This window comes from Panthera pardus, unplaced genomic scaffold, assembly GCF_024362965.1.
Source record: "Panthera pardus isolate Hobbes unplaced genomic scaffold, ASM2436296v1 HiC_scaffold_12, whole genome shotgun sequence".
In the NCBI taxonomy this organism is placed as follows: Eukaryota; Metazoa; Chordata; class Mammalia; order Carnivora; family Felidae; genus Panthera; species Panthera pardus.
This window is the reverse complement of record NW_026526677.1, coordinates 68944076-68964112: the sequence shown is the minus strand read 5'-3', so window position 1 is coordinate 68964112 and position 20037 is coordinate 68944076. Positions and strand designations below refer to the sequence as shown.

At 40.1% G+C, this 20037-nt stretch overlaps 1 protein-coding gene across 9 annotated transcripts in view; it reads right to left on the bottom strand.

Annotated features, from left to right (window-relative positions):
* Positions 1 to 20037, bottom strand: part of EED (embryonic ectoderm development) — a 192238-nt gene that overhangs the window by 50339 nt on the left and 121862 nt on the right. For all 9 annotated transcript variants that reach the window (XM_053900164.1, XM_053900168.1, XM_053900165.1 and 6 more), the window contains one exon: positions 9428 to 9576. In XM_053900164.1, coding sequence (XP_053756139.1) covers positions 9428 to 9430 — 3 coding nt within the window. In that variant the 5' untranslated portion in view covers positions 9431 to 9576. The remainder of the gene's footprint in view (positions 1 to 9427; positions 9577 to 20037) is intronic.

Genomic DNA, 20037 nt, shown 5'->3' with positions numbered 1-20037 from the left:
ACCATGGTATGGTTTTGTAAGCAATTTTTGCAACAGCATATGGTGAATATTTTCCTTTGTTTTCCTAAGACATCATTTTAATGGCTCTGTAGCACTACATCAGGAAGGATACCCAGAATTTAATTAACCACATCTCAGTTGTGTGGCATTTAAATTGTTTCTGATTTTTTTCGTACTTATGCATATATATGTTGATAGCCATCTGTGATTGTTTCCTGAAGCGGGAGGTAAGCTAAATCATTCATGCAAAGTTACATTTCACTCTGGTAAAGTTGTACAAGTTAACACACAGCGGAGTTGGTTTACTGTTTGATGACTAAAAGATTTGTAATCCCTTAGCGGCCAGATTCCTGAAACACTGCCAGAATTGCAGAGAAGAGCAGGCACTCCAAGCAACAATGAGAAATACCAACCAAGCTTTTCGACTTTCCTACCAGAACGCTAACGTTGCCATATGCCACCTGTTTATTGGTGTATACCTCAAAGTCCACGGATCAACAACATAAAATACATACACTTTAAGTTCTCAACAGAGATGTTAGCCTTAGCCCAGCTACTTAGCTGTGCCATACCCCCACCCCAGGAAGGATTATTTGTGGGCAGAATCCATTTCTCATTCATCTTGATATCCATGGTGACTTCACACTCAGTAAATGTTTTCTGAATGAATGAAATCACTATCTCTGTTTACTACCATAATTTAATTGACTTATTTAGAGGCATTAAAGAAGGTAAGCTCCTGGAGTTGTTATCATATAGCTTGAGACTTCACCTTTGGTGAGAAGAGAAATGGAGCAACTAAAACCATTTTGACAGGTTGGAGCTTCTGGGCAGAGATCTCTTGCGCAGGCTCACTAATGCACCGAAGTAAAGAGATCTTGAAATAATCATGTTCAAACCTGCATCTGGAATCTATCCAAATGCAACACACTTGTATGACTTGGTTTTATATACACCTATCAAAAATTTTTTTTAAATCCCTATTCATATCAGCAGGAGAAACATACTCTTTCAACAAGCTTTGTGTTGAAACCTGGTGACCAAGTTCTATTCTTACGGATCAAATATCAGTAAAAGTTTTCACTATCACGAGATGGATCACAGTAAAAAGTTTCTAAGCTTTTGCAGACCCATAATAATAATATTTTGACAATATCTATTATAAGGAATGTTTTGCCAATTTCTACTTATCTCTAACATTCATTCATGTCACACTCCTGAAAACCACATGGAATATCTCTCACAGCTAGTACATTTGCATACAATAAAGAACATTATGTGGGCTTGAGCAAGGACTTAAGAAACTTTGTAGTTCTCTCTAATGATTACAGTACAGAAAAGATACTATTTAGCTTCTGATGCCTTTAGTATAAAAGTCCTAAATACATGTACCCTTATGCAAACAAAGAGTTAATGTCTCTTTGCCTGTGAATGCTAAAGGATAGGTCTGTGGTTTTAGGGAAGTTTTAATAAGGACTGGAGTTTTAAGGTAATGAGTTTTTTTAAAACCTCTCTGAACCTTAGTTTCCTACTGTGTAAAAAGCATGGGAAGAGGGAGAGTTGTGGGAGGCCTGATTGTGCTAGTATAACTTCTTTCCTTCTTCCGCGTTCCTGGCTTTGCTAGTCTGCGAATCATAAGAAATTTGGAGCCAGCATGGTGGAACCAAGCTCTGTGGAACTGGGAGAAGACTTGCGTTAAAGTCCTAGCTCTGCTATTTAAAAACTGTGAAATCTTGGGTTAGTCACCTAAATGAGCTTAAGTTACCTATAATGTGGAACTCTGATTAGATCTGCCTAAAATAGCTTGAGTTTCAAATAAGGTAAAAGCACTTGATTCCTTGTTGTGCCAGCTTATTTAATTTTTGACTGTTCATGAAAGGCCTTTGCTTCTTTGCTTGGTTCCATTTCCTCCACCTATAGCCTCCTTTGCCTCCCCTTATTGGCTCCTTTTCTCAGGGTTCTGCCATGTCTTTTGTTGCATTAATGAATATGTAACTCTCAGGTGACCCATTCTATTCTGACAGCTTCGAGTGTTAAATATATGTTGTTCAACTCTTCAACTGTTAACTATATGTCTGCTATTGGTGTGTTGTTGAGCTTTAGACCTACATATTGTACTACCTGGACATAATCACCTGTATGCCCCAGAAGGTCAAGGTCAAATGTTCAAAACTCAACTATTATCTTTCTCCTTATGCTTGCTCCTTCCTGAGTCTTGGTGATTAATACCGCTATCCACCAAGTGGACCTACCCAGAAGCCTGGTGTTCATCTTAGATTTTGCCCATTCAATCATACCCCTGTCCAATCAGTTCAAGGTACTGTAGATTTTACTCCTGTAATAGCTCTCAGAAATTACTTCCTGGATAACTTGAATTGTCTCTCTTCTTCTCTTTCTACTTCTTTTCTGGTTCCCTCCAATCTATTCTCATTGTTGTTGCAGTAAGTTTTCTAAAACATAAGTAGAGTTATGTCATCATTCTGCTTGAAACGAGTCAGTTGTTCTGGCTATCTTTGCAGGGAAGATCAAATTCCTTAGGTTATCCCATGGGGCCTTAATGATCTCACTAATTTTGAATTCAATCTCATCGCTAGTCATCCTGCCACATTTACCTTCTTTCCAGACACAGATTCTTCTATACGTATGCACAAGTTCATTTCCAAGTGGCTGTTCTTAGGTTCACTTGTTCCCAAGCCCAACAGGACTAAGAGGTGTTTAGGCTTGCAGGCCTAGGATGTAGTTGACCAAATAGATTCTTTGAAATTTTCAAACCAGACAGATTTATTGTTTTAAGTGAATTTTTTGTTTGTTTGTTTGTTTTGTTTTGTTTTTCATTCTCAAGTTAGTTAACATACAATGTAGTCTCGGCTTCAGGAGTAGAACCCCCATGATTCATCTCTTACACATCTTACACTCATCCCAAAAAGTGCTCTTCTTAATGTCAGTCACCCATTTTAACCCACCCCCCTCATGTGTCCCCCCATCAACCTTCAGTTTGGTCTCTATATTTAAGCGTCTCTTATGGTTTGCCTCTCTCTGTGTTTTTTTCTCAGTCTTCTTGTTTATAATAGCAGAAGACTACAATATAAATCCATCAATGGAGTATTGATTATATAAGTTACACTGTATCTTTATATGTAGCTTTTAAAATGAATAAAGTGTATCTACATGAATTAATATAGAACAATCTCCAAAATACATTAAATAATTACATAGGAAAAAAGTTGCAGAAATAAGTGTATAATATGCATTTATTTGTATGAAAAGAAATATAGGAAACTCTTTTTTTTAACTTCAAAAATAATTTTTAAGTAAACTTTATCCCCAATATGGGGCTCAAGCTTACAACTCCAAGGTCAAGAGTTGCATGCTCTACTGTCTGACAGAACCAGGTGCCCCCATAAGAAATTCTTTTTTTTTTTTTTTAATTAACTTGTTTTATTTTTTATTTTATTTTTTAAATTTACATCCAAGTTAGTTAGCATATAGTGCAACAATGATTTCAGGAGTAGATTCCTTAGTGCCTCTTTCCCATTTGGACCATACCCCCTCCCACAACCCCTCCAGTAACCCTCAGTTTGTTCTCCATATTTATGAGTCTCTTCTGTTTTGTCCCCCTCCCTGTTTTTATATTATTTTTGCTTCCCTTCCCTTATGTTCATCTGTTTTGTCTCTTAAAGTCCTCATATGAGGGAAGTCATAATTTTTGTCTTTCTCTGACTGACTAATTTCACTTAGCATAATACCTTCCAGTTCCATCCATGTAGGTGCAAATGGCAAGATTTCATTCTTTTTGATTGCCAAGTAATACTCCATTGTATATATGTACCACATCTTCTTTATCCATTCATCCGTCGATGGACATTTGGGCTCTTTCCATACTTTCGCTATTGTTGATAGTGCTGCTATAAACATGGGGGTGCACATGTCCCTTGAAACAGCACACCTGTATCCCGTGGATAAATACCTAGTAGTGCAATTGCTGGGTCATAGGGTAGTTCTATTTCTAGTTTTTTAAGGAACCTCCATACTGTTTTCCAGAGTGGCTGCACCAGCTTGCATTCCCACCCCATAAGAAATTCTTAAGGGGCACCTGGGTGGCTCAGTTGCTTAAGCATCCGACTCTTGATTTCAGCTCTGGTCATGATCTCACAGTTCGTGGGTTCAAGCCCTGCATCGGGCTCTGCACTGACAATGCAGAGCTTGCTTGGAATTCTCTCCCTTCCTTTCTGTCTGCCCCTCACCTGCTCATGCTCTGTCTCTCTCTCTCTCAAAATAAATAAATAAACATGAAAAAAAAATTAAAAACATGTTTGAAGTGGTTAAGAATGAAATTAGATGGACCGGACAAACATTAAAAAAAAAGAATAATTAATAGCAGTTACTTCTAGGCAGAAGAACTAGGGGTCTAGGGAGGAAGAAAGACTTGTTTTCTACTGTATATCTTTTTACACTACTTGAATTTTTAAACATTTACAACTATTGCTTAAAAAAACAATTAGTTTGTTTTTAAAATCACAAATCAGACATGCTCTTTTCTCCTATCGTATGTGCAGTCTATCGACTTTCTCTTCTACCATTTTGACCATATGTTGAGGCAGGTGGTCCCCCTCCTTGGGGATGGCTGCAAGTGTAGAAAACTCCTTGGCAGCTCTAACATCCTTAATGGAATTTCACTGTGACTGTGTCCAAAGTTTCAGGAGCAGCAATTTTACCATGTCCAGCAGAGTTCCTGAACAAATGCTTGCGTTTGTCCAGAATTAACTTTTTTTTAAAATGTTTATTGATTTTTGAGAGAGAGAGAGTGTGTGAGAGAGAAAGCAAGTGGGGGGAGGGGCAGAGAGAGAGGGAGACACAGAATCCAAAGCAGGCTCCAGCCTCCAATCTGTCAGCACAGAGCCCGATGTGTGGCTCCATCTCGGGAACTGTGAGATCATGACCTGAGCCAAAATGAAAAGTCAGGAGCTTAACCTTTGAGCCACCCAGGTGCCCCTAGAAATTACTTTATTTAGACAACTGACATTGATTTCCCTCCCCCACCTGCACTTTTTTTTTTATTTTAATTTTTATTTTTTAACGTTTATTTATTTTTGAGAGACAGAGTGAGAGCAGGGTTGGGGCAGAGAAGAGATGGGGACCCAGAATCCAAAGCAGACTCCAGGGTCTGAGCTGTCAGCACAGAGCCTGACATGGTGCTCGAACTCACCAACTGTGAGATTATGACCTGAGCTGAAGACAGATGCTTAACCGACCAGGCCACCCAGGCACCTCTCCAGCTGCACATTCTTAAAGCCTTTCATTTTGACAATTACTCTTCATCTTGTTCATTATTTTTGATGGCATAGGTACATGGACATGATTGAATGATTGGATCTTTGTTCTTCAGAATTGTTACTATCAGTGAAACAATTTATCCCTTAAGTATACACATTTATTATTTTTAATTGTTTACTACATCTATTGTTGTTTCTATACTAACTCCATGTCTCTTCCTACCACTTCCTACCAACACTATTAATATTCTAGTTGCATCTGTTCCTTCTTCTGAAAAACGTTTGTAATTTTTGTAAAACATTGAAAATTAAAGCAAACACACCAAACATACAAATATCAAAGGTCACAAAGTGATGGTCAGCAGACTGAAGTTAGCCTGCATACATTTTTTGCTTGGCCTGCACACAATTTTAAAAACTTCAATTAGTTGTCAACAATTCAAAATTGAACAACAATTCAAAATTGAAGAAGGTCTCTAGTTTGCCTTGAGAGAGCAATGGCATCACTGAGGCTACATTCTGGCAGGGTAAAATCCGCTAGCGCCTGGGGCCACTCTTCCCCATAGCTGGACACAGTTCACCTCACACCTCACGCTCCAGTTCACCTCAGGCCCCACCCTGCCAGCTGTACTCCTGGTAGGTATTTGAGTTTGCAAGTTAAGGAATTAATTCAATGGATTAAAGAATAGCCCAGTGGAATAATTAAATGGATTAAGGAATAACCCAATGATCACGTGATTAGGACTGACATGACCTCACATGACCACTAACTCCTTCTGGCATGTCTGAAAGAGTTGATGCACCTTTGCTTGGAAGCTGAGCTTTGGTTTTTTTTTTTTTAAATTTTTTTAAGGTTTACTTATTTTTGAGAGATAGACAAAGCACAAGCAGGGCAGGGGCAGAGAGAGAGAGACACTCAGAATCTGAAGCAGGTTCCAGGCTCTGAGCTGTCAGCATAGAGCCCGATGTGGGGCTTAAACTCACAAACTGTGAGATCATGACCTGAGCCAAAGCCGGACACTTAACCGACTGAGCCACCCAGGTGCCCCAAGCTTTGTATTTTTGAATGTTTGTAAGTTGAAAGTATTTGAGTAAAGACCTGTAGTGAATTACTGGTAGTTTACTGATTAGGCTGTGATCTTTTTCACATATGTTTCCTTTTGCTTAAAATACTTTCTTCTTCCAAATTCATCCTTTTCAAAATTTAGCTTCCCAGGAAACCTTCCCTGATTCCCTAATCTGATTTGGTTGCCCTTTTCCCCACACGTCTATAGAATGCTGTTCCATCTTAGTATCTAATTATAGATTTTGTTCTAAAATTTGTTCTATCATCTTTTGTTCTAACAAGATTGGGAACTTCTTTCGGGCAGGTTATGTGTTGAGTTTTGTGTATATCCAATAGACCTCTTTTCACTTGATCATAGAGGTCTCCTATAAACCTAGTATCAGGAATATAGAAGGCTTTCAACAAATACTCAAGGGAATGAATGAATGTCTCAATCAACAGATTATACATGATTTGCTTTCTGTTACCCTATCGGCAACAATTTTGAGCAGCCATATATAGATTGACAGGGTCTCATTTATTACCTTAAATTATCAACTTATAGTTTGTGCTGGAAAGTGGTGTTTTTTTGATATGTTAAGTGTTGGAGAATAGGAGAAACAAAGAAAGTTCAGATCTAAATTCATAGGTCTTATGTGGGGCTCAAGGTTGTTAAAAGGCACTCATTTCTCTCTTCCCAGAAAACAGTGTCAGAATATTTAATTTAGCCACCCATTCTCATGAGTGTCTGTAATATCTGATTATCAAATAAATGACTCTGAGTAAGATGTTATTTTATTACATAAAATGGGGAGTGCTATAATTACTGAGTGGAGACATATGATGTCACTAATTTCTACAGAAGAAGTTAGTGGAAAATAAATTGTGATGAAATGCAAGTGTAACCTAATGACTTATTATCCTTTGAAACCTCAGTACATTGTTGGCATCTTCATTACAATTAACTTATTGACTGTATATACCCTTACATTTACATCCTTAAATTCATTCCCACCCTGCGGTATCACAGAAACATATTTGGTTTTGTTCCTGGTTCTGGCACAGAACTCCTAAAATCCTTGGAATTTCCTGGGATAAGGGTGATAGGAGCCTCTTTCAAGGAGGCCAATCTTGGCGAGCCTTTAGATAGCTTTAGCAAGGGGGCTGGAGGCCAGAAAGATCAAGCCTAGATTAGAAGCTTGGAAATTTCAGCCCCACCTCCTGATAGGGGGAAAGGGACTGAAGATTAAGGTTGATCACCAACAACCAATGATTTAATCAATCGTGCTTATGTAAGGAAACCTCCATAAAAGCCTGTAAATAATGAGGCCCAGAGAGTTCCCAGGCTGGTGAACACTTCAAAGTGCTGGGAGCATGACATACCCCAATTCCACAGGGACAGAAGCTCCTGTGCTTGGGACCCTTCCAGACCTTATTCTATGTACCTCTACATCTGGCTGTTCATTTGTATCCTTCATAATAAAGCAGTAAATGTAAGTAATATGCTGTCTTAGGTTCTGTGAGCCATTTTAGCAAAACATCAAACCTGAGGAAAGGGTCATAGGAATCCTCAATTTGTATCTGGTGGATCCAAGGTACAGGTGGCCAGAGACTTGCAACGGGCATCTGAAAGTGGAGGCAGTTTCATGGGGCTGAGTCCTTTAACTTATGGGGTCTGATGCCAACTCCAAGTAAATTATGCCAGAACTGAATTGAATTGCTGGTCACCCAGCTGGTGTCGGAGAATTGGGGAGGTAGTGTTGAAAAAGACATCAGATATATGATGTCAGTAGGAAAAAACCTCTCACACCCTTGATCATTATATTGATCACACCATGTTGATCATCAGCAATACTGCTGAGTTAATTTAAATGGTCCCTTTAAATCTGTATTTCAATTCCCTTTCCCTTATTGCCTTTCATGCAACATTATTCATTGACTCTACAAATATTGAAATCCCATTATGTGCCAGGCCTATCCTAGGACTTAGGGAATAGTGGTGATTAAAAACCTGATGTGAGTCCCTATTCTCATGAGCCTAGTGATAAAAACAGACATCCGTCAAAGAATCACATCTACATATAGATTTACAACTGTGGTAAATGCTGGAAGTGAGAGGTATAAGATGTGATGATTGTTCTCATCAGAAAAAGCATGACACACTTTCCTGAGGAAGCTAAAATGTAAAGACCTGTAGGAGGATAACTAAGTGAAGGTGTGGGAGTGGGTAAACTTAGACCTCACTTCTTTCAAAGTCTTCTGAGACTGAGGATTCTTTTTTTTTCCCCCTCCTATTTTAGCACCCTCCTCCTCTTAGATACCCCTGCACTCCCCAACCCCCCACACAATTTGGCTTCTATTAAGAGCCTCTCAGAATATACTCAGGACAGCATTAAAAGAAAACATTTCATAAGGTTTCTTTCTTTCTTTTTTTTTCTTTTAACACAGAACATAGCAGTAGATGCTCAGTAAAGAAAGGCCCCTAACTTCTCATAATTGAGCACAGCACTGCTCTCCTAATCAGTATCCTCCTCACTTCCCAGGCTGATCTTCAACTGGGTGCACCTGGCATTCACCCAGCCAGGGCCAAGGTGATTGTGAAAATAATAGAGCTACGGGTCAAGACTATTGGACAGCAGTGAGAGCAACTTACTTTGCTGAGTGGAGTCAGGCTTGTCTTCACAGAGATTTAAAATAGGTTTTGAAGGATGAGGAGGAGAGGGGAAAGGCAGGAGGAGGAAACAGCACCCACAAAGGCACAGAGGAGTGAAAGAACACAGCGTATCTGCAGGGACTGAGGGGAGTTTGGAATTCTCTTAAGTCAGGAAAACATCAAAATAAAATAGTCAAATTAAATCAGCTTTCTAAAAATGCAAAGAATTAAACTTCAGTGAATTCTAAAAGTCCCACAGGTAGAAGTCCTCATTTCTCTAAAATCCTTGGTAAGTGGGTTGTTGTTATACATATTAATCTCAACATCTGCAACTGTCCTAGGCTCAAGAATCCTTCGTTTAATTCCTTGGAGTTTGTTTATTTTCCTGGTATACTTTATTTAAACTCTTTGACATTTTTTATTGCCTTCCAAATGTTACCCTTCTTTGTTGCTTACCATGTAGAACAATCTTTGTCAAATAATTTCCACATCTTCCCAGACAGTGTGATGTAGTTGACTAAGAATTTGTATTGGCATAACTTTTTTTCAGTTTCCTTTCAGTTGCTGGAATGGAAGCTTGTACCTAAAATGGCACATGGTGAGAGCTAGAAGAAAAAATGATAAGAAAACATATTCAGCCTAATGGAGAGAACCAGGCACCAAAAAATTCTTCCATAAAGTACACATCTAGAGAAGAAAACAAATGTTTCTGCAGTATTTTTGTTTAAACAAGTTGTATAGTTCTCTATTGCCATATTATCAGGCAAATATTCCTGTGTGGGTCTGTCCTCAGTGGATAAAGAAGGCAAACTTTTGCTAAAGTTGAGAATGTTGCATAATGTTCCCATTATGTGTGAAGAAAAGAGAAACTAACATTTATTAGCACACATATTACATTAGGCTCTGAGGAGGTGCAGTCTGAACACTATCTTGTTTGGTCAGCTATCAGGAGCCTAAATGGGGTGATGGTCATACAATTTCATCGTGATGATAAACTTGGAAATTCATATAACCCACTGCCTTGATTTTCTAGAGAGCAGCTCTGTGGTCGTTTAGGTCATTAACAGCCACGTGGGACTTGAGCCCAGGTTCCTGATCCTTATATCCTGATCCCAGTGTTCTCTCTATAGCACCCCGAGATCCTCAGATCCTCAGGCCCTTTGTCTTCCAGTTCCTTTTCTCTTCTTCCTGTCTCCTGCTTTCCTTCATTTTTCAACAGTGCAGTTATCTGTTCTTTGAAAATGGGTTGTTTGAAATCATCCTTCAACAATTTAATTCAACATTTATCTAATGATTATGGCACACTAGACCTTGACACTATGCTAGACATTTGGTTGGATAGAGTAAGATAAACTATGTAGAGATAACTAAAATACAAAGCAGCATACATAAATGCTTTGTAAACAAGTTCTACAGGATTTCAGAGGGGGGTGTGGGGAAGCTGGGACTTGGGCTTTTGATGAGTGGAAAAGATTTTCACAAAGAGACAAGGGCTGAGGATAGGAAAAAAATTCTAGGTAAGATGAAGAGCAATAACAAGGATAAAGAGGAAGGGAACATGTTGGAGAGATGACAAGAGGAATCAAATGACTAACAAAGCACTTGCATTAAAGGAGAAAAATCTGAGACAAGATGGACACATAGACAATACTGTTTATGCAGCTAGGCAAGGAGTACTTTCTACTTTAAGATTAGAGTAGCTAAGGGGCACCTGGGTGGCTCAGTTGGTTAAGCGTTGGACTCTTGGTTTTGGCTAAGGTCATGATCTCACAGTTCTTGGGATCGAGCCCCTTTTTGGCTCTGTGCTGACAACAAAGAGTCTGCTTGAGATTCTCTCTCTCTCTCTCTCTCTCTCTCTGCCCCTCCCCCACTTATGAAAGCACACAAACACATATGTGTTTGTGCACACCCTCTCTGTCTTTCAAAATAAATAAATAAACTTAAAAAAAAAAAGGATTAGAATAGCTAAAATACAAAGAGGATAGAAGTCCCAGTCAGATGTTATGGAGATTGCAGACAGGTCACCAGAAGCTGACTGGAAATGGGTGAAAGTAAGCAAGTTAACTAGGTTTGTGTTAAGATGAACTGGGTAGAGGGGCGTCTGGGTGGCACAGTCGGTTAAGCATCTGATTTCGGCTCAGGTCATGATCTCAGTTTGTGAGTTTGAGCCCCGCATCGGGCTTTGTGCTGACAGTGCACAGTGCCTGGAGCCTGCTTCAGATTCTGTCTCCCTCTCTCTCTGCCCCTCCCCTACTCACGCTCTGTGTCTGTCTCTCTCTCTAAAATAAATAAACATTAAAAAAAAAAAAATGAACTGGGTAGGAAGAGTCAAGAGCAAGTCCAAGGAGACTCTTACTAGCACACTCCTACCTCCAGGGGGAGCTCAGGGTTTCTGTCCCTCATTCCAAAGAAAAAGGAACTCTGAAGTGAATCTAAAACAAATTGGAGATTTTATAGCAACATTGATTCTGCAGATTCTGTTGGAGGAAGAAAGTCATTATAAACGGAAGTGGGCTGAGAAGATATTTTCCCGTCAATCATCTCTGGGGACTCTTAGCTTTGTTTACATCTTGTAATGCTCATATCTTTTCACCTCTTCTTTGCCTTGGGATTGGTGTCTGGGACATTTTGAGTTAGAAGGGCAAAAATATTGAGGAGTCCACATTGTCCAGCCTGATAGGATTTGGAACCAGCATGAGCTGGCAATAAAGATAATGGTACATGTGTCTGGTGAGAAGCTTGTCATAGCTACATGTGTGATTCAGGATCCTGGTCAGATTGTTCTACCTAACTACAAGATTTGTATCTGGTGTGGTCACACAGGGCACTAGGATTTAGGGGGCAGTATTATCATGGGCAGAATTCTTGCTGAGAGAGATCTTGCTCGAAGCTTCAGCTACTGATTGCCAACAGGCAGAGTCAGAGGACTATTTCTGACACCAGAGAAGGTATCCTTGAAAGGCTGTGAATACAAAAGCACTCAGCTTCACAGTGGTGCAGCTCCATCCCTCATGGTGGAGGAGAGGACCTAGTCTTGGCCAGGATTCACTTCTGGGACCAAAACAGTCTCATCAGCAGAAGCCTGGAATTTGAAGAAATGCAAGGCCAACTGTGAGGCACGTACCTTCTCTAAAATGAAGGCTATCTTCTTGGAAAGACCTGGCCCTCAATTTAGGAGTGAGGAGCTGGAAATACCAAGATCAATGGCATGAATCTAGGACCCTGGAAAGGTGTTTAACCACAGAAATAAAGGAGACCTGTGAATGACTTACGGAAGAGAGATGACAATACTGTAAACTCACTGTATACCTAGTCACAGTGGTGTTTAGGTGCAAATCTCTGGGAAAGCAGGCAGCCTATGCAGGTGTTGGACTTACCCTAGTCTGTGGGTGACAGAAAGGCACAATTTTAACCTTATTTTTGTATCATACATTCAGAAAGCATTTTTAAAAACTGTCTTCCATGATCCAGTTATAAGAGTTGCGGGTTTTGTTTTTTTTTAAATTTTTTAAAGATTTATTCAGGGGCGCCTGGGTGGCTCAGTCGGTTAAGCGTCCGACTTTGGCTCAGGTCATGATCTCATGGTCTGTGAGTTCGAGCCCCATGTCGGGCTCTGTGCTGACAGCTCGGAGCCTGGAGCCTGCTTCCGATTCTGTGTCTCACTCTCTCTGACCCTCCGCTGTTCATGCTCTGTCTCTCTCTGTCTCAAAAATAAATAAACATTAAAAAAAAATTAAAAAAAAAAGATTTATTCATTTTTCAGAGATAGAGTGTGAGTGGGGGAGGGACAGAGAGAGAGGGAGACACAGAATCTGAAGCAGTGTCAGGATCTGAGCTGTCAGCACAGAGCCTGACACGGGGCTCGATCTCACACTGCAAGATCATGACCTGAGCTGAAGTTGGAAATCCAACTGACTGAGCCACCCAGGCGCCCCTATAGGAGCTACATTATTATACTAACATGCCATCTGATATTCTTCCATGAAGGTCTATGTGTTCTAACCCAAGTCAACCTTTATTCTATCATTTATGTGCTTTTAACTTGTCTTATTTAATAAGAATTTTATCTCATTACAAAATTCATAATTAACACAGAATATTTGAAGATGCCAAAAACATAATGTAAAACAAAAATTAGACATGATTGTACCAAAGATAAGCATTATTAACATTGTGATGTATGCACTTTTACTGTCTGGCTGTATATGTGCATATTTTAAAGTAAAAATTACCATGATATTTACATTGTTTTGTAGCTTCCCCCCCTCCCCCACTTACTAATGTATTTGTGGGACTTTTTCAGTGTCAGTAAATGATCTATGTCAAAATTTTTTCTTTACAATTTTTAATTATGTAAGTATTAGCATTACATTGTTGTGAGCTTAGAAAATAGAGAAAAATTTTACAGAAGAATAAGTCATTTAGAACCCTACCATCCAGGGATTAGTTACTTTTGATATTTTAGTCTATATACTGGCAGTCTGTTTTTAAAAGTTCCATAAGTAATAACTAAATGTATTCTCACCATAAACTTTCAAGTAATACAGAAGTATTTTACTCTTTTTTCTTTGCATGTAATAAAAATCATTTCATTGTTTCTTTGAGTACAATTTTAATATGTTTATAAATATATTTATTTAATATTTTATTTTTTAAAAATTTATATATTTATTTTTGAGAGAGAGCATGTGCCTGTAAGTGGGGGAGGGGCAGAGGGAGAGAGAATCTTAAGTAGACTCCACACTCAGCAAGGAGCCTGATGCTCAGGCTTGGTCTCAGGAACCATGAGATCATGACCTGAGCTGAAACCAAGAGTTGGACACTTAGCCAACTGAGTTACCCAGGGGACCCTGTATGTATCTTTTTATTTATTTATTTATTTAGTAAAGATGTTGGGTTTTTTTTTTTAATTTTATTTTTTATTTTTTAAAATTTACATCCAAATTAGCATATAGTGCAACAATGATTTCAGGAGTAGATTCCTTAGTGCCCCTTACCCATTTAGCCCATGCCCCCTCCCACTACCCCTCCAGCAACCCTCAGTTTGTTCTCCATATTTATGAGTCTCTTCTGTTTTGTCCCCCTCCCTGTTTTTATATTATTTTTGCTTCCCTTCCCTTATGTTCATCTGTTTTGTCTCTTAAAGTCCTCATATGAGGGAAGTCATATGATTTTTGTCTTTCTCTGACTAATTTCACTTAGCATAATACCTTCCAGTTCCATCCATGTAGGTGTAAATGGCAAGATTTCATTCTTTTTGATTGCCAAGTAATACTCCATTGTATATATGTACCACATCTTCTTTATCCATTCATCCATCGATGGACATTTGGGCTCTTTCCATACTTTGGCTATTGTTGATAGTGCTGCTATAAACATGGGGGTGCACGTGTCCCTTCGAAACAGCACACCTGTATCCCGTGGATAAATGCCTAGTAGTGCAATTGCTGGGTTGTAGGGTAGTTCTATTTTTAGTTTTTTGAGGTACATCCACACTGTTTTCCAGAGTGGCTGCACCAGCTTGCATTGCCACCAACAATGCAAAACAGATCCTTTTTCTCCGCATCCTCGCCAACATTTGTTGTTGCCTGAGTTGTTAATGTTAGCCATTCTGACAGGTGTGAGGTGGTATCTCATTGTGGTTTTGATTTGTATTTCCCTGATGATGAGTGATGTTGAGCATTTTTTCATGTGTTGGTTGGCCATCTGGATGTCTTCCTTGGAGAAGTGTCTATTCATGTCTTTTGCCCATTTCTTCACTGGATTATTTGTTTTTTGGATGTTGAGTTTGATAAGTTCTTTATAGATTTTGGATACTAACTCTTTATCTGATATGTCATTTGCAAATATCTTCTCACATTCTGTCGGTTGCCTTTTAGTTTTGCTGATTGTTTCCTTCACTGTGCAATAGTTCATTTTTGCTTTTGTTTCCCTTGCCTCCGGAGATGTGTTGAGTAAGAAGTTGCTGAGTCCAAGATCAAAGAGGTTTTTGCCTGCTTTCTCCTCAAGGATTTTGATGGTTATCTGTCTTACATTGAGGTCTTTCATCCATTTTGAGTTTATTTTTGTGTATGGTGTAAGAAAGTGGTCCAGGTTCATTCTTTTGAATGTTGCTGTCCAGTTTTCCCAGCACCACTTGCTGAAAAGACTTTTTTTTTTTTAGTGTTTTATTTATTTTTGAGACAGAGAGAGAGACAGAGTATGAGCAGGGGAGGGGAAGAGAGAGAGGGAGACACAGAATCCGAAACAGTCTCCAGGCTCCCAGCTGTCAGCACAGAGCCCGACGCGGGGCTCGAACTCATGAGTTGTGAGATCATGACCTGAGCCGAAGTCGGACGCTCAACCGACTGAGCCACCCAGGCGCCCCTGAAGAGACTGTCTTTATTCCATTGGATATTCTTTTCTGCTTTGTCAAAGATTAGTTGGCCATACGTTTGTGGGTCCATTTTTGAGTTCTCTATTCTGTTCCATTGATCTGAGTGTCTGTTCTTGTGCCAGGCTTTTTTTTTTTTAATGTTTATTTTTGAGACAGAGAGAGAGAGACAGAGACAGAGACAGAGAGAGAGACAGAGTGTGAGCCAGGAAGGGGCAGAGAGAGAGGGAGACACAGAATCTGAAGCAGGCTCCAGGTTCTGAGCTGTCAGCACAGAGCCCAACTTGGGGCTTGAACCCACAAACTGTGAGATCATGACCTGAACTGAAGTCGAATACTCAACCGACTGAGTCACCCAGGTGCCTCCCTGTGTATATCTTTAAATTAAATACAGAAAAGTATAAAAGACATAAATGGCTGGGCTGAAATCAAGGTGTGAGCAGGATCACCCTCCTTCTGGGAGAGGGCTCTATGGTAGAATCTGTCCCTTGTCTCTTCCAGCTTTTGAATAACTTTTCAACATTTCTGGTTGTATGGCTGTGTCACTCCAATCTTTAAGGTCAGCACCTTCAAATCTCTGTGTTCCATTTCACAGCACCTTCTTTCTGTGTCAAATCTCTCCCTGACTCTCTCTTAGGAGTACACTTGTGATTGCATTTAGAGCCCACCCAAACAATCCAGGATAATCTTCTCATCTCAATACCCTTAATTTAATCACGTCCACAAAGACTCTTTTCAAATAAGCCAACATTTTCAGGGATATCTTGGGGTGTCACTATTCAGCCTATTAGAGCTGTCATCATTGGGTAGGGATGGAGCTCTGTGAGTCAATAGGAAGAAGGGATTGGGGAGAATCTTCTAAGGGTACCAATCCCAAAGTCAAGTCCACTTCTGGGGGAAAAAAAAAAACAACAACCCCAAACCATGTGATAGACGGAGTCACTGGATCAAAGAGAAGAAAAGACAACTGCACCAAGGGAACTTAAGTACAGATTTTGCACTTCCTGTCAGTTAAGAGTTTGAGTATTCTGCATGTAAGATGTGGGTTTCAAATATTTTAAGTTGCTGAGTGCTCAACTGAAAATGTGACTGAGATGGCAGAACTAGAAGTGGAGCCCACAGCTGAGGTCCAAGACCAGAGCCAGAGGCACAAGTGGATCAGAGAACACTGGAGGAGGGTATAAACAGAAGCCGGTGCAGAAAGATTCCTAATCTCAAAAACAACCATGACCGAGGTGGGGAGCATTCAAAAGATGGGACTTTGGCGCCACAGGGAATTTTCAGCTTTCACAATCCATCTGTTGATTTAATACTAGCTATTTATTTTAAGGTTTATTTTTGAGAGAGGGAGAGACAGAGCACAAGTGGGGTATGGGCAGCAAGAGTGGGATACACAGAATCCAAAGCAGGCTCCAGGCTCTGAGCTGTCAGCACATGAGATCATGACCTGACCCAAAGTCAGACACTTAACTGATTCAGCCACCCAGGAACTCCTTAATACTAGTTATTGATTATATTCTTCAAATTAAGCTTTTTGATAAATGTTTTAAATGACCTGGTAAGAGGATGGGCCAGATCTCCCTGTCTCCTCATGAATACTCAGGAGTGTGGGAGGAGAAGTGGGTGTTAGTCTTTTTTTTTCTTTTGAGAGAGAGAGAGAGCATGAGCAGGGGAAAGGGGGAGAGGGAAGGAGGGAGGGAAGGAGGGAGGGAGAGAGAGAGAGAGAAAGAGGGGGGGAGGGAATCTTAATCAGGCTCCATTCTCAGTATGGAGTCTGACATAGGGCTCAATCCCACGACCTGGGATCATGACCTGAGCTGAAATCAAGAGTTGGATGCTCAACCGACTGAGCCACCCAGATGCCCTGGGGTGATAATCTTTAATAGGTGACTGGTGACTAGCCAGGGGACCTTATGGAAAGAGTATGCCAGACATAAGTGTTGCATGTAAACACGCTTCTGAAGTCTGAGTTTGTCATTTTGACTAATTTAGAGGCTTACAGGGATGGTATATTTTTTTCTGAGAGGACAGATCATTTTGCAGGGTTTAAGTAGATAAGTGCATGAGTATTAGTTGTGGGCGGGGACAGTTGCTTCAGCCAACTCTCCTCACCAAAAGCAACTTTAGTGGAAGATCAAGCTTTTAATTCAAAAGTTTTCAGAGATGACTGGTCTGGATTTCCCCAGCCACATACAGGAGAAGCCTCAAGGAAGAGGAAAGGGAGAAACACTGTGGGTGACACTGAGGCTTTCACCCAGTTCTCGCCCCTGCACTGGGCATTTCCTCCATTATGCGCTGTGCTCTTGCTGCCCTCAAAGGGGCTCAGCTATTTTCTGAGTAAGATGGAGAAAGTGTTTGATGATTAAGTGGAGAAGGGGGTTGAGCTAGAACAGTGACAGGCCCCATGTTGTTGGGACATTCCAACCATGAGTTAAGAGGAAGGGAGATGAAAGCAGGTGGGAGGGGAGAGAAGGAGAGCACACAAGACCCAGAGTAAGGGTATTTTCCCCAGAAATTGATAGTTCATGCACAGATGGTATTCATAAATGAGTCTTCTAACCCTCTTCCATGAGGGTATTAGTGAAAATGATACTGATAAATTCATATGGCTTAGGCTCAGGCATTATGCTTTTCCTTTTCCTGGAGTTCTCTTTGCCTAGAAAACTACTCATCCCTCAGCATACAATTTAAACCTCCAATATGAAGTCCACCCAACACTTGCAGATTCCTATCATCTTTCCATTTTCAACACATCCTGTGGTTCTACTTTACTGTGGCTATTCAGTAAAATCCTTGAGGAGGGCTTACAAATTTTATGTATCTGAGTCCCACCCAGATTTACTAAATTAGGTGGGACATAAGCATTTGCTGTTTTTAAAACTTCAAACAGTTGGTTCTAATTCTGAGGTTGAGAATCATTGAATGTATCAAAGAAGAAGCAGAATATTAATTACTGGAGTATAAAGACTGTACTGCTTTCATTTTGTTTCCTCAGCTAGTGGCATGTTGTAAGCACTCAGTAAAAGTTTGTTGAGTTTATTGAAAGAATTAGTAAGCAGACAGAGCTGGAGAGGATACGATGTGGCAGAGCAAGTTTTAATGAAGGACTTGTTTTAGGAGGGCAGGTAAGGAGTGGTGAGTCGGTGGCATTGAATGAGGTATGAGCCTGGAAGGGGCCGCCTAGAGTGAAAGGGGTCTCAGGGGAACTAAAAGAAGTGGGTATCAGAGACCATCCCGTCCTAGTCTACATTCCTTTGACATTAGTTTGCTGCACAGTGGGAATGCGGTGACATTTGAATAACCTTCTAGTCAGGATTGGGGGATGGACATTGTATCCAGTGCCCTTAGTGGGAAATAAGAGAGATGCTGACAAGAAAGGGTTTAAAAATCTAGCTAAGACCCAAATGAAAAACATTCATATGACTCACATGACAACATGACAATTAAACTTAATCATTGCCATTTGTGAGGGCATAATATGTGCCAATCTTTACATTAAGCACTTCATAAACATGACTTAGTTGAAAACCATTACGATAGCCCTTGATGAAGAAATGCAGGCTGGGACAGCATAAGTAACTTGTTTAAGGTTGTACAGCCAATAAGTATTAGAAGCTAGATTTGGACTCAGGTTTGGCTGACTCCAAAACTGTGCTTTTGTGCAAGATACCTCTAGCCTCCTTCCTCAAATCTCTCTTCTGTGTAGCCTCTGGTCTAAGTGATTACCTAAAATCACATGGTAAATCCTACCATGTCTTCAAGGATTAAAACAATTCCTGATCTTCACTGCCTTACAGAATGTGTTAGAAAATAGAGTATCTGTAGAACCAAGTAGAGAGGTAACTGAATAGGGTGAGGTTGATAGCGGCTTGCAAAAGCAGTGAATTAACTTGAAGTTTACTTGAAAGAAGTAAGGAATACAGAGGAGAAATAACAGAGCAATATTAAATCTAGACCTGAAATGTTTGAGGGACAAAAAACCCAGATTCACTTCTACACCTACCCAAATCATTATTCCAAACCTCACATGATAGCACGCTTGCATATGTGTGTGTGCATATACACACTCAGAGAACCTATGAGATTTTGCTAAATACTATTTTTTCTACAAGTAGATAAAATAGTAAGACTAGAAAGAAATATTTAACCAGGAGTAAGCTGGTTTGACTCACAAGATGTCTGCCACCAAATGTATGGGTTTGGGGTTTTTTTTTTTTTCTTCCTCACACCAATTCTCTGATTCTTTGGACACCAACTGGGTGTCCCACAATTGAGTTCTATTCTAACACTAACTACCTGAAGTTAGTTACACTTCACAGGGTTAAGGGCTCAGTCTTACAAGACTGCTCTCACTTTCAGGGGTGCCTGGGTGGCTCAGTTGGTTAAGTGTCTGACTTCAGCTCAGGTCATGATTTCGTTGTTCATGAGTTCAAGCCCCACATTGGGCTCTGTGCTGACAGCTCAGAGCCTGGAACCTGCTTCAGATTCTGTGTTTCCTTCTCTCTGCCCCTCCTCCACTCACGCTCTGTCTCTCTCTCAAAAATAAACAAACATTAAAACAATATTTTTAATTAAAAAAAAAAGACTGCTTTCATTTTTGGATGCCAATTGCAAGTCTTAAACCACCCATGGTTGTGCTTCTGAACAACCAGGTATAAATTGGGGATACCCACTATTCTCTTCTCAGGTTCAG